This window comes from Neofelis nebulosa, chromosome 9, assembly GCF_028018385.1.
Source record: "Neofelis nebulosa isolate mNeoNeb1 chromosome 9, mNeoNeb1.pri, whole genome shotgun sequence".
NCBI classification, from domain to species: domain Eukaryota; kingdom Metazoa; phylum Chordata; class Mammalia; order Carnivora; family Felidae; genus Neofelis; species Neofelis nebulosa.
Genome location: NC_080790.1, coordinates 40007726 through 40022480, shown reverse-complemented (window position 1 = coordinate 40022480; position 14755 = coordinate 40007726). Strand labels below are relative to the sequence as shown.

The 14755-nt window shown below is 39.9% G+C and overlaps 1 protein-coding gene across 12 annotated transcripts in view; it reads right to left on the bottom strand.

Annotated features, from left to right (window-relative positions):
• Window positions 1-710: 710 nt before the first annotated feature.
• Window positions 711-14755, bottom strand: part of IMMT (inner membrane mitochondrial protein) — a 39556-nt gene continuing 25511 nt past the window's right edge. For 7 of the 12 annotated variants that reach the window (XM_058683427.1, XM_058683430.1, XM_058683435.1 and 4 more), the window contains 8 exons: window positions 13856-13959; window positions 12485-12620; window positions 11864-11993; window positions 6819-6833; window positions 5285-5508; window positions 3511-3642; window positions 2650-2779; window positions 711-1654 (listed from right to left, as the gene is read on the bottom strand). In XM_058683427.1, coding sequence (XP_058539410.1) covers window positions 1041-1654; window positions 2650-2779; window positions 3511-3642; window positions 5285-5508; window positions 6819-6833; window positions 11864-11993; window positions 12485-12620; window positions 13856-13959 — 1485 coding nt within the window. In that variant the 3' untranslated portion in view covers window positions 711-1040. Of the gene's footprint in view, window positions 1655-2649; window positions 2780-3510; window positions 3643-5284; window positions 5509-6818; window positions 6834-11863; window positions 11994-12484; window positions 12621-13831; window positions 13962-14755 lie in introns of those variants that run through there. The other 5 variants (XM_058683428.1, XM_058683432.1, XM_058683433.1 and 2 more) reach the window with 2 other exon arrangements.

Below are 14755 nucleotides of genomic sequence, written 5' to 3'. Positions count from 1 at the left end.
TTAGGGATTTGTTAATGTTTACCCCGTATGGCAGTCGTCTTAAGCTTCAGAGATGTGAACTAAAAGTTCTCTGGGTTTTTATGGCAATCCAGTTTAAGTATACCACAAAATTATTCAATCCCTTTTAAGATTCCAGACTCACCACCCCCACTTCAAAGAAGACATATTCAGTCCAAGTACCAGAAAGGAACAAGGTCAATTACCAGTGTTTCAGAACTGAGAGCTGTGACCTGTTTTGAGGACTGCTGAAATTAATTTGTGAGTAGAAAAGAAACTTATTAATAGGAAACAGATCAGAAAACAGTACATCACCTGTAGAAAGGGGCTAATAAGCAGTGGTTTGAAAAGTGTTTAATGTACACACACGGGTGTGTATATATTCGTTCCCAAGAGAAAAGACAACTTTTTCTTGTAGCACCTTAAAAGTTTCAGATACATACTACTTCTGGTGCCTTGTAATCACCAGAATGCCATGTCTCCCATTGTAAATATATTGGCATTTTGGCTTGTACGTCAGTCTTGAGTTTGAGCAGGACTCAGTTCACCAGAACCTTCAAAGCCAAAAACAGACCTTGCACTTTTGGAATCCCATTCATGGCCTGGAAACTGAGTGCCCAGGACTTCCTACTTCTGCTGTTGCCGCTTCTCAAAAAAGTTTTCTGCACATACAGCAAACTAGAAATGGCACTTCTTGAAAAGGGATATGCTACTCAGTTTTCATCTTTTTGTTTTATTCAGTTTGCTCCAAGGGCAAAATCAATAGTAATAGGGATCACAAACATTATTTTTGAATGGCTCACGAGCCTAATCAGTAAAACCTGAAAAACGGAAAATGTTACACAAGTTGCAAAGAAATTACTCCTGGAGTTCACTGACATGATAGCAAGTGGAAATAATATAAATGCAACAGGTGTTAACATTTAGAACAGTACTTATAACCTGCTCCTTTCTAGACAATTCTGGGACCCTGTTGCAAACCCTTCATATATCGCTGATTCCCATTCACGTAAAATAAGACTTTACAAAACTCTTCCTAGACCTTACTCTTGCTGCACTTGAGTGGTTCCTATTCCTACGGCGCTGGCATATGCTGTCAGGATTTCCACTATCTGTTTGGTTTCTAGGGTCATTCGGGCCTCCTTCAGCCAGTCCTGGGCCACTCGTCGGGACTCCCCTTTCAGCTGGTTGACAAACTTTGCTGCCAGCTCCAGATCACCATGCTCAATGCAATAGGAGGCATAGGACAGTAATTTAAACGTGTTTATGTCCTCAGGGCAGAGCTCCGCTGGTGGCTTCAGTTGCTGAGGTGGGAATAAGAGCAAGGACTGCAAGTAGGAGAGGAAGTACTGGTATAAGCTATTTCTGGTTTCATCAATCATTGCTACCCTTCGGGCCAGTTTTTGAACAGCATAGAAACGGACTCTAAGGGTCTCTTCGCTGTACACCCCACGGGTCAGGGACTCTGGAGGGATAGCTGCAGTTAAAGCTTGGGCAAATTCACTATCAGAACAGTTGACTCTGATGGCCTCAACTGCACTACCCAGTGGAACAGTGGGCAGGTCTGCAGACGCGGTCTTCATGCTGTACTTTAATGCCTCCACCGAGAGCCACAGTTGGTGGGCTTTTCTGGCCTCCTCCTCAGCAACTGCATGACCTACAAAGAAAAAACAGGCAAAGAAACACATTTTTCTCTCCATCTGACTAAATGTCCTTCCCATACCTGCAGAGAACTGATGTAGATGTACCTGCACCCTCAACAGGCTAAATCCACACGGTAAATGATAGGGCCAGAGAGAGCCTCTTCCAACCCCACCTGACACTTATTTCTGGCATGTTCTTTCCGAGGAAGTCGGCCTCTTCATGAGGCAACACGGTAAACCTAACTTTTTAGTCAAGCCATGGAGAAAACTGGAAGGATGTATGTGCACAAGCACAAGAGAGTCTCTCCCCTCTTACTGTGACATCCAGAAAAACACACAGTATCTGATTCAAGGATAATTATTTTAGGATGTATGAGGAAAAAAACATTTAAATTAGGCTAAGACTTATTTATGCTAAGGCCATCAGAAACTTCCTGCAAAGAATGGAAGACTTCGAGTAAACTTAATGGACTACGTGATCTTGAATCTTGCAACTTCCTAGGTATTTATTTTTATACTTATCTGACAAAGATGGCTCTATAACACCCCCCAAAAAAACCCATTTTATCAACATTCTGTCAGAACATTTCCCTTTCAGTGTGCCACGCTGAAGCCTCAGAAAAACTACTGTCTGTTTGGTGGGTGGAATCAGCAAATAACCACTTCCAAACAGGGCTGGACAGCAAGCATGGGGATACGCTGACCTTTTGCTCCACTCAGGGCACATAAGACATAACCAAAGTGTGCTGGGTAACCTGCCTCGTAAACGGCGATCTCCAGTCTGACACACTCTTCAAGTATTTAGATTTAATTTTTAGATTCTTTTTAATTTCCTCTCATAAACACCCTATGTTCCAAACTTACTAAACCTGGGCTAATTTTCTCAGAAATGAATAAAATTTAATAGAATGACTTCACAGCATCTTTATGTCCTAATGCTGACGCATGTAACCCATTGTCCTAACAAAGAAGTTGGACTGAATAAAATATAAGAGGCCCATGTGCTCACTCTGAACAGCCTGTTCGATTCCTCTTAGTCTAGCATAGGCAGTGTTTATATCCAGAGTAAAGTTGTCAATTTGCTCTTGACTGAGGCGACGAAACTGTAATTCCTGTTCGGCGAGTTTCTCAGACAGGTCCTGAAATAAAACATAAATAGTGTACAGAAGAAAGTGATGCTACTTCAATGCATGTCAGTCACTGGGACCCTAGAGTCTACCACCAAATGCTACCTCCAAAAGCAAAGAGGGCCTTTAAAAATCTCAAAACATTTCTCATGAAACTCCTATATTATGTGTAAGATTTCAAAAATTTCCTAAAACTCATAGTTGATGTATGTAATTCCCTACAAATTTACTGACAGAACTCTGACTGATCAGAGGAAGTAGACCAGGAGAAGAAAGCAATTAAAAACTGAGAAAATACTAACTTTAGAAAGTAAAGTAACTGCACTGCCCCCCAATGTAATAGATTTGCTGTGATTTCCAAACTTAACCTCTCTGGGAAGTTTCCTCAGAAATAAACATCTGAGTGCTGCTACATAACCCACAGGAGATTGTGGAAATAAAGCAGGAGATCTGTGTGTCAAGTATTATCTGCATTTTTGAAACTCACTGTACCAACGCTCCCTAAAACTTGAAGGCTCCAAATGACTAGGACATAGATACAAAACACATCTGATCAATTACACACAGGTACATCTTTATGTAAAAAGGAGCAGTGTTGCAAAATACAAAAGCCCCCTGCACCAAGGCTGGGTACCATTCGCATTCTTTCCCCATTCTTCCATACCCTCAGAGGGAAGGACACACAGAGGACATGAAGAGGAGAGGAGGCTGAAGGGAGCTGATGCGCTGTAACAGGTGCCCACCTGTTCATATTCATATTTGAGTTCCTGTTCTTGTACCCTAAGGACATCGCGTAAGTGATCAGTGTGGGCAGCAGCCTGTCGGCGAAGCTGGGTTCTCATTTCATTCTCCATGGCATCTCTGACTTCCTCTACCTGTGAAACCACAAGAATGATTACTTCTCATTTCTCCACATTTGCTCTTAGAAAAAAAGACTAGTAGCAATGATGATGGCAGCTTCCATGTCCTGAACCTCTACAATGTACCAAGCATGCGGCTAACATCCCTGACATCGATCAGAGCTGAATGCTGGAAGGGGACTCACTCAGCTATGGCAAAAATCAGATTCCAAACAGGTGTCTTTCTGCCCCAAAATCTGTTTCTCCCAAATGATCAAGCTGCCTCTTATGCAAGGTAAACACTGTCATTTCCTGAATCGCACACTCCTTTGAGGATTAACAAATCCTCAAAGTTATTTTGGAAAAAATAACTACAAAGACTTGGGATCAAACACAGCTTCATCACAATAATTGGGGAATTCATCTTCTCAAGTGTCCATTTTTTCATCTAGGAATAATGCCAAGAGTGAAGTATTAAGAAAATTAATAAATTGATTAATATCTGGTACTTACTCTACAATTTCTCCTAAACAAAGAACACTGCTCTGAAACTGCTTACTTTACTATGAATTTAGATTCACAAGAGAGCCCAGATCAAAACAAAAATATGAAAAGCCTATCATGTCTTGCCTAACAATTGGCCATATTACAAATTATTTAGTACTGATTACCTGGAATTCATAACTTACTTTTTTCCTAGACACAACATTAAGTAAATCCAATCAGTGCATAGATATTTATAAAGTGCCAACCCTGTGCCAGGCAGTGCCTACTATATCCTTGGATACGATGGTGCTCAAGACACACAAACTTTTTGTTCTCATACAATGTACATTTCAATGAAGCAATCAGACAGTAAGAAGTAAACAAAATGGGCATCTCAGACTGTGATACTTCTTTTTTAAAAATAAGGCAGTATGAGAAAAATACAGAGACTCTACATTGAAGAAATAGGAGAAGCCTTGCTGACAGCATGACATCCAAGCTTAGAACTAAGTGACAGGATTTAAACTTCCAAGTCACAGGACTAGATAAGAGCACTTGGAGATAGTTTAGATGGATAAAAGGTTTCAGAACCAAGGCCAGCACATGCCAATATTGGGGAATCTGAGCAAAGAAGGGGTCCAAGGAATGGCCAGCAAGGTGGGACAAAGGCCAGGAGCTTGTGGTATCCTAACAGACTAGGGAAGAAAGCACTTCACAGAGGAAGCAGTGCTCAACTGTGCAGCTGAGAGGACAGGAAGGGAGGATGGGTACCTAGGTTCCCGAATCAACCCGCAGACACCTATCTAACACATGATGGACCCAGACAGAAAACTAGAGGAGCTGTTGCATCCATTCTTAACCAAAACACTGGCGGGGAAAAAATACCTTCAGAACCCAACAGAGAGTCTTTCCGTGGTGCTTTAGGGGACAGGCTCCACAGGGGGAAAGATAAAGTAGATAATCCTGGATACCAAGGGCTTGTTACTTTCTTACACTTCTGCATCTGCTCAACATAAAGGAACGCTGCTCCAACAATCCTTCCCTAGAAGTTCAGGCTAGAACAAGGGCCAAAGCTCCATTCAAGAGGCGGCTGGCATGACTTACATCTAATATTTTAAAGTCGGGACTGTTGGTATTATCTCTAGAAGCAGATAATCAAGTAGATTCACTTTAAATTTCTCATTTCCTCTACCTTTCTGTCCTGTTCAGCCTGTATCTCACTTCTGTGATGTTCTAACGCTTTTGCCACCGCAGAGTCAAATGCCCGCTTTTCTTCCAGCTTTTGTTTTTCCAGGGCTAATGCAATGTGCTGCTTCTCTGTGGCCTTCTGTTCTGCTAGCTCTCTGTTTAGTTGGTCAATGCGGCGATGTGCATGAGCAATCAGGGAGTTCAGATCATCGGTAGACAGCTTGTCGGCTAAACAGAAAACGACATTAAAATGTTAATGATTTCACCAAAATTACACATCTACAAGGTAACTTGCTTCAACTGATAACAATTTAACAGCTGTAAAGAAACCAAAGGGTAGCTAACATTTGAAGACAGATTTAGATTCTCCACTGCCATCAGAAATTCATAGCTTGTGTCCAACTAAGGCATCTTCAATCCCAAGCAAAGTAATTTAGTTGAGCCTTCATGTATATAATCTTTTCCAGGAACCCAAATTAATTGAACTAATTATAAATAGGCTTTATAATTCATTATAATTTTGCCTCTAAAGACAGTTTACATATATAATCAGTTCTGTACTCTCATTCATGCATAACTATGATCAGTCATAATAGGCATCCTAATATTCTTTTCTGCTAAAATTCAGATTCGAATTCTGACTCTTCCCTAGTAAGAGTTTTTGTGCCTCTTCCTAAACAGAGGTATTACCTAGGACAATGATCAGCAGCCAGACTGTCCACCAGAATCCCTTGTAGAGCTTCTCAAAAGAACACACGCCCAGAGATCCTCATTTAGGCTTAAGCATGTGTTTTGTTTTCAAATCTCACCTTCCACAAGTATTCTGATATGTTACTATGGGTTCAGAGTTACAACTTTGACAGCAAAATACAGAATGAGGGAAATACTACATAATAAATGACTCCACAATAAGAGCAACAGAGAGGCAAAAAACAAAGGGTTCAGAGATTTATTGACTAAATTCAACATGTATAGCTCCTTTGGGTACGGATTCAAATAAAACAGCTACAAAAATTCATTCTACAAAATGGGATATTTGAACACTAAATATTTGATGATATTAAGGAATTATTGTTTTAGGTGTGATAATGGTACAGTGATTGTTTTTTTTAAAACATAAAGTATTTACAACTGAAAAGGATATATCTGGGATCTGCTTCAACATAAGCTGGGGAAATAAATGACAAAAACTAGCCAAGTGCTGATAATTACTGAAGGTGGATCTATTGGGAGTTTATCATAGCTTTCTTCCTACTTTTTAATGTTTGAAATTTTACAAAATGAAAACTTAAAAAAAAAAATACACACACATATATATACACACACATACATACAACAGGTTTCCAATTGGTGAAACATTTTTGTTCCTGAGAGCACACGGATGCCAAAAATATATCCAAATCAGATTTATCACTTGCAACGTAATACTACATTATAAATTTAGATGCTTTAGTATAAAGAATCATAAGCAAACAAAAAAAACTTCAGTATTTTAAGAGTCAAAAGACTTTAAACATAAAACACGCATAATTACTCACCTAGGTCAGAAATACCTACAAAGGAAAAGAAGAACAGTTTGAAAAAAGAATGTACATGTTTCAGTTATTAAGTAGGAAGCTGCAAAAAAGAAACAAGGAACCAGGAACTAGTAGTACAAAAAATCTATTTTATTTTTATTCTATTCTATTCTAAGAAAGATTCCCATCAAACCTACCATGCAACATTAAAGTGTAGGGACAGGCATCTTTTTATTTACTTATTTTGAGAGAGAAAGAGGGCACGAGTGGGGGAAGGAGAGAGAGAGAATCCCAAGCAGGCTCCACACTCACAGTGCGGAGCCCAAGACAGGGCTCGAACTCACGAACCATGAGATCATGACCTGAGCTACATCAACAGATGCTTAACCGACTGAGCCACCCAGGCGTCCCAAAAAAAGCGTATTTTAATATTAGAAATCAAAACAATAGAGTTTATTTCCTAAAACCTAAAAGGATATAGAACAGTATAAATCAAGGTAAATTCTAACATTTTATAAAATAGGAGTCATTCATATTAAAAGTAGCTTTGGTTTTCAGGGTCATCTCTAGTTTTGCTAGAGCAATCTAAAACTTAGTTTTTACACAGAGACTACAATTCTTATTTATTCTCCTCATTTACACTAGTTCATAGAGTATTTCACTATGTCCCAGGCCAGACTCTGTTCTCAATACCAGGCCTCCCCTAACATTTCAAATACTTACGAAGCTACTGTTTCTTCTTTGGAAGCTTAAAAACAGTGAATTCACATTAAATATGCATTTAGCCTGTGCAAATTAAGCTAAGAACTATGACTGACTGATTTGATGGTAAGGAAGAAAAAGATAACATTCTAAATAATTTGGATGATGCTCCCCACCAGGATCACAGGCCCCACCTTGAGGACACGTGACAGGAAAGGGGAGCTGCAGCCAGTCTCCTGCTTCTCAGCATGAGCTTCTTAACATCATGGGTATGACCCCTGCCTGGATTCAAAAAGTTCAAAAACAGGTATTTTTTCATCCAAAATGGCTCTAAAAGGCAACTACTTAGTCTGGTATTAAACCAAAACCAATCTGTCCCAATGCTGTAGGAGGAAAAACTGGCAAGGATGGAAAAAGCTGTCAGTCCCAAGAAGGCACATGAGTATGACAATATATACTAGTCCTCAGCAATAAAGGAAATGTCCCTGGGATACAATCTACAACCTGCACTCAATCTTCCCATCCTGACAACACCCACCCACCCTCCTCCTAAGGGCTCCTCCTCCCTCCCCGCACCGTGGTATCCACTAACTGAATATGATGTGTATCATTCATTTTGTCATACTTCACGGATGTATGCATCCTAAAACAATGCGTAGTGTTGTTTTGCATGTTCTCAAGCTTCATGTAAGTGGTGTCCTACTCTACATATTCTTCTGCAACTTGTTTTCTTAACGTTTATGTGTGAGAGAGTTTTGGTTTATTCATTTATACTGCCACATGGAAGGCACATTTAGCAGTTTCTGATTTTTCTGCTCTTACAAACAGGGCTCCTATGAAAATTTTTATGAGTCTCCTTATGCACCCGTGTGTCTTCCCGAGCACATACCTAGGAGTTGACCAGCTGGATCAGGGAGAATATACATTCTGAATTTCACTAGATACTGTAAATTATGGTTCAACAAATCAAATGCTAAATGGTGACTTCTAAGTTTCTTCCTATTCTTCATCTTCAGTGCCCCTGGTACACACAACAGGCAACCCCTATCACTCTGCCCTTAAGATAACTCTAGCAGTTTTTAATTAGTTTCCTTGCCCTTAGACGTCCCTTCCTACACCCTCAATCTCATACAAGTTAATTTTCTTCATTACAATCAGATCATTTCTCTTCTCAAAAGCCTAAAAGGGGGTCCTATACTACCAGTACAAATCAGTCAGGCAGAGAACAGGGAGGCTAATGGTAAGAGTGAAATCTTGGCTCTATTCCCAACCTTGGGCAAATTACTTTAACCTGTGTCTTGGCTTGCCCATCTATAAATATGGCATAGCAACACAACTTTACCTCATAGGGGTGTTATAAGTTTTACTTTTTTTTACTTTTTATTTTTAGAGAGCACACACAAGATACAGGAGAGGGGCAGAGGAGGAGAGAATCTCAAGCAGGCTTCATGCTCAGCCAGACATGGGGCTTGATCCCACAACACTGGGATCCTGACCTGAGCCAAAATCAATAGTTGGATGCTTAACCAACTGAGCCACCCAGGCACCCCAGGGCTGTTACGAATTTTAAATACATGTGAAGCACTTAGAACACAGTGCTATATACAAAATAATGCTCAATAATGTTAGTTATTTTATGTTTAACACTGTGCTCAGCTACAGAGAAGAAAAAAAATAAAGGAGTATCAACAGGACATTTATAACTTAGTGAAATAACACAAATTAAGAGCAAAATAAGTGACAACATAAACCATTACTAAGGAGCCTGGTGTATAAGTCTTAAATGAATTCAGATTTCAGAGGTGAGGATATTTATTAATAGCTGGGGTAACTGTGAAATAATAAACTATCTCCAGGACTACACAAGAAATCAGTTACACTGGGAAGAAAACTGTGGCTATGGGAATGGGGGGTAAGGGAAATGTCACCAGATGCCATTTGTACTTTTCAAATTTTGTATCATGTGAATGTGTAATCTATTTTTAAGATTAGTAAAAGAACGATTGAGATTACGTGCGCACGCACATGGTCGGAAACTGCACTGCAGGGGTCTTTCACTTTTTATAGGATACGTTTTCTTTAATGCCAAGTTTCTCAACTTTGGTACTACTGACATTCCAGACCAAACGACTGTTTCGAGGGGCTATTCTGTGCATTGCAGGATGATCCGCAGCATCTCTGCCCTCTACCTACTGGATGTCAGTAGCACCTCCCTAATATTACAAACAAAAATGTCTTCAGACACTGCCAAATGTCCTATGGCAGGCAAAAATGCCCCGGGTTGAGAACGACTGCTTTACTATTTTCATGTTTTATAATGGGCATTTTCAAAATCAGCAAAAGAATTTTTATAGTTAGCAACTCTAGAGGTTATCATTGAAAAATCAGTAGCCTTTAACCTAGTGGGAAGTGCACAGACAAGTAGTTTAGATGAGAGAATGCACTCACTACTAACTCTCCACAGGCAGACCCTGTCCCGCCTTCCAACCTGATTTCATCTACTGCAGCCCACCGAGGCTCCCCAACTAGCCACCAATGTCCCATTTTTTGCCAAGCAGATCACACCTCATGGACAGAGATATGCAACAAACACCAAAAACAATGAAAAGAATTTCAAAAGGATAATTGGGGTGTCTGGCTGGCTCAGTCCATGGAGTATGTGACTCTTCATCTTCGAACTGTGAGTCTGAACCCCATATTGGGCATGGAGAGTACTTAAAAATAAAATCTTAAAAAAAAGATAAAATAAGGTGATATGGTAGGGTGACTTCTGGAGGAAGATGGTCAGGAAAGGTCTCTGGGGTGGTGACAACTATTTCAGCTGTAACCTCAATAAAGCACAGCCCTTGGGAAATTCCGATGAAGGAAATGGTGCAGACGTGGCTTAACCGAGCCTGCTCAAGGACAGACTGCCCACACTGCCCATTTTGCCAGCTGCTACTCAGATTAAACAACCATGTACAAATAAGATTCACTGTCCCCAGAATGAACTGTGTTTCTCCATTTCATCCTCTTACAAATCTTTTTTGATTTTCTTTGACAAGAGTCTGAATCTCCCTCTTAAATGTGTCAACTGCATTCAAAACACTTAACTGTCTGAGTTATTTGTTAACAGCTTTGACTCTGCTTCTTGCCCTTACATCTCCCTGGCTGGGCGTTACGCAGCTGAAACTCCCACAACGGTCTTGATTACCTTAGCTCCACAGACCAGCTGATGCAAACTGGTCACCTTCAGCCCCGAGAGGCCTACATACCAGTTCAGTTCCTGCCGGATGTTTAGCTTCTAACGGACGCTAGCATTTAAAGAGCATTTTGATCTGGTTGAGACTGCTAAATTCTGTGATTAGTACTCTTAGAGCACTTCAGGGACACCTGACTATTCTTTGCAGTCACTCTGTATAACTGCTTAACCATCACACTTCCCTGCAGTGTTTTTTTTTTTTTTTTTTTTTTTTTTTAACATTTACTTTTGAGACAGAGAGAGACAGAGCATGAACAGGGGAGGGGCAGACAGAGAGGGAGACACAGAATATGAAACAGGCTCCAGGCTCTGAGCGGTCAGCAAGCCCGACGCGGGGCTTGAACTCACGGACCCGTGAGATCATGACCTGAGCCGAAGTCGGACGCTCAACCGACTGAGCCACCCAGGCGCCCCCTTGCAGTCTATTTGTAAGTGGACAGTCATACAGATGATTTCCTTTCACCATGTGAGCTTTCAACCGTAGCGTTGTCACACAAGCAGTCATAAGGAGTGCCATGAGTTATTCATTACTAATATTTGTAAAGTACCAAAGGCTTTGAATAATTTTACATATATATAATATTCTAACAGATTTAAGGTTATAATGCCACTCTCACTTACTTGGATCCTAAACTTTTTTTTCCTTTTTCCTGAGTAGCAGAATCATGGGTTATAGAATTACACGCTGGCTGGAACTTGTGTCTACCATGACTAAAACCATGGGAATACTGTCACAAGTGTGTCACCTACCATGGCTCTGAATGAAATAAAATGTGGCAAACACCATACTGTACACCGCACAAGATATGCATACCACAGGGGTTTGGATTAGACGAATGGGGCTGAAGCAAGTTTAGTCAAATAGCTATTAAAAAACAAAAACAGTGAGGCACATGAATGGCTCAGTCGGTTGAACATCCAACACTTGGTTTTGGCTCGAGTCATGATCTCACGGTTTATGAGTTTGAGCCCTGCATTGGGCTCCGTCAACAGTGTGGGGCCTGCTTGAGATTCCCTCTCTCTCTACCCCTCTCCTGCTCACTCTCAAAATGAATAAACTTTTAAAAAAACTATAAAAAAATAAAACACAGAAAAGTATCAACAACAGTTCAGTTGTACTTACTCATCCCTTTCCACCCTGGCAAGACTTCTGGAGTAATACTGTCCAGTTCTCGTTTAAAGTCATCCCGGGCTTGGACCACGAGCTCATGATACTGAGACACAACCTTAGCCTCAGACTGAGCTGCTTGGACCTAAATAAATACAAGATGTATGTGGTTAAAGTGAAGACAAAATACCATAAGCATCCAAAGAAAGATAAAGTATATTTACATTATTTACACAATGGCCGGGAATATGTAAATAACAGAGAGAACACTAAAGCTCAAAGGAACATAAGCCTTGTAATTCTATTCAAATACTATGGACAGGAGCCTTTCCAACTTACTATCCCCCTGTCCCTCCTTCTCTGGGTCACAGGAAACTACCCATATAGACTACATAAATGAAGGCAGAAGATCTGAAAATTTTCATTTAATAATCATGACCAAAAATGCTGCCTATTATAAAAAATATCACTCTAATGGACATTCCAAGTAAGTTTTTAAAACCAGTAACAATATTCTTCACAGGGGAAAAGGGAGAGAGATAGGAATCTTATTATTTTCCTGAATTCTTCAAATCCTTTGACTAAAGGATTATATTTAAAAATGTTGAAATGCTGTGAAAGACCGAAGAAACCCACCTTTTGGACCACATTATCCAGATCAACTATCATGTTGTGAAGTTTCCCCTCTGCAGCAGTGATATGAGATTTGGCCCCAGCAACCTCTTCTTTCTTTGCATTTTCAATTGCACCTTTCATCTTCTCTAGCTCTTCTCTGGAAATCAATAAAGCATAACAAAGATCTAGTATTATTTCTTACCAACTTTATCAAAGACTGTGATGTCAATATAACATAACTGTTAAAAAGTCTATGAAAAAAATACAATTTGAAAGAAATTACCGAATGCGTTTTCATAACAAATATACGCAAAGAAGCTTTCCTTACAAAACAACTGAAAACAGCTTGGTCAGAAGCCAGATTTACTAAGGTGAACCAGAGAAGCAGCGTGGTATAGAGGGAAACACACAGGCTTCAGAACCAGACAAACCTGGATTCCACTCCAGATCAGCCTCTCCTCTGTTGCTCACCTTTCTGAGGGAATTAAAACTAACTGATGAGAAGAACCTGGCACAGGTGCACTCAATAAACAGCAGCTTTTCCAGGGATTAGGCTGATTCCCCTGCCAATGAGAGCTTAAGGAAGACAGCAGCAAGGGAGGAGGCCAAAGAGCTCACTGAGCAAAAGCTGGGTCTCAGGGAGCTATCATGATTCAAAATGTTCCACAAACTGGATGAACTGTGGCCTACCCACCACAAAACACAGAACTCAAGAGCCCCGACTCATGGTCGAGTGATATGAGCATAATGTCTTAAGTCTCCTAAAAGATATTCTGGCTTTACTAGAAGGCTTCTCTTTCTCCTTCGATAATATTTTGTTAAAAATGACAGCATCATTTTGAATGACCACGATCCCAAAATGTTGTTAAGAACTTTTTGTCAAATGTAAGTTTCCATAATGAGAGGTGGATCGTATACTTGGAATGCTTGACCTAGTTTTAGCCAACTTCCAGGAATCAAGCCCAAGGTGGCATAAAACTAGACCTATTAGACCTACTGCTTCCTACTTTAGTTAAGGCAAAGAGATTGTAACATACTGTCAAGATTCTGATAAAACCGTCCAAACCACCCCTGAAAAATCTTGAAATTATGGTAGGCTCTCAGGAAATCTGTAGAGCTACATCACCCAAGCAATAATCTAAAGAAAAACTGCTTTTTATACAAGATCCTTTATATAGGTCATGGCTAAATTTACTTTGGCCTAATTATATTTTATTCCCTCTTTCCTTTTTCAGGCTCTGTGTTCCTGATAACCAATACAGATCAAGGACAGGTGAAGGGAGGGAAGGGTCTCTCTGCCTTCTCTTTCTATACAGACAGTACAAAGAAAACCCAGCCCAAAGAAAGCCACCAGGAGGCCCTAATTACTTGTTAAAGTCCATGAGTAATTACTTGGCTTTGAGAAGGGCATCAGCAGCCTCGTCGACTGCCTTTCTGCGCTCTTTCAATGCACCCTCCACCGTGCGCCACTGAGCCGCCTTCTTCTCACCTGCAACCTAAACAAAACGTATAAAATGTGAATAACTGCTTTTACTGACCTAGGATAGGCCAATGTGGCTAAATTTAGAAACAAGGATATTAAATTCAATGGTAAAAACCTATATATAATATTTCATCAGAGCAGGATCTCTTAATCTAAAGTTCATGGTTAGGATCAAAGAAGTCCAAGACCCTCATCAACAGCAACCACCAAAACTGTAAGACTGTGTTCTCGTGCATATAAGCATTTTCTAAGAAGAGATGATATTTTTATTAGATTCTCCAAAGGAGAAATGAAGCAGAAAAGGTTAATAAGAACAGTAACTTCATAAATTATTTGCTGATTAAATTATTCTGCAACGAAGCACCAATACTTAAAATTTCCTTCACTGCAGGTCTACCAAAATCACAGTTTAAGTAGAAAGTTGACACACTTGTAGAGTCCTTATTCCTCCAAAACATTATCCTAAATACCCTCTGTAATTTGTAAAGTGAAAATTATTGTCAAACCCACTCCCCCTTAGGCTGAATTTCATAAAATGTTAATTACATATATATATAATTATGTATATAATGTAATTACATATGTATATGTAATTAACATTTTATGAAATTAAATAGATGTAAGTGTATACATATACACACACATACACACACACACACACACACACACAAAAATCTTAAAAACCCGTCTAGAGGTCCAAGCATAAGCTGCTCTGTAGAATAGATACCAGACTCCCCCACCATCAAGCCAAGTCCAACGGTTTCCAAACACTGCTTTAAGAAAGCAATTCAGTAAGAGTCCTTGTGCAC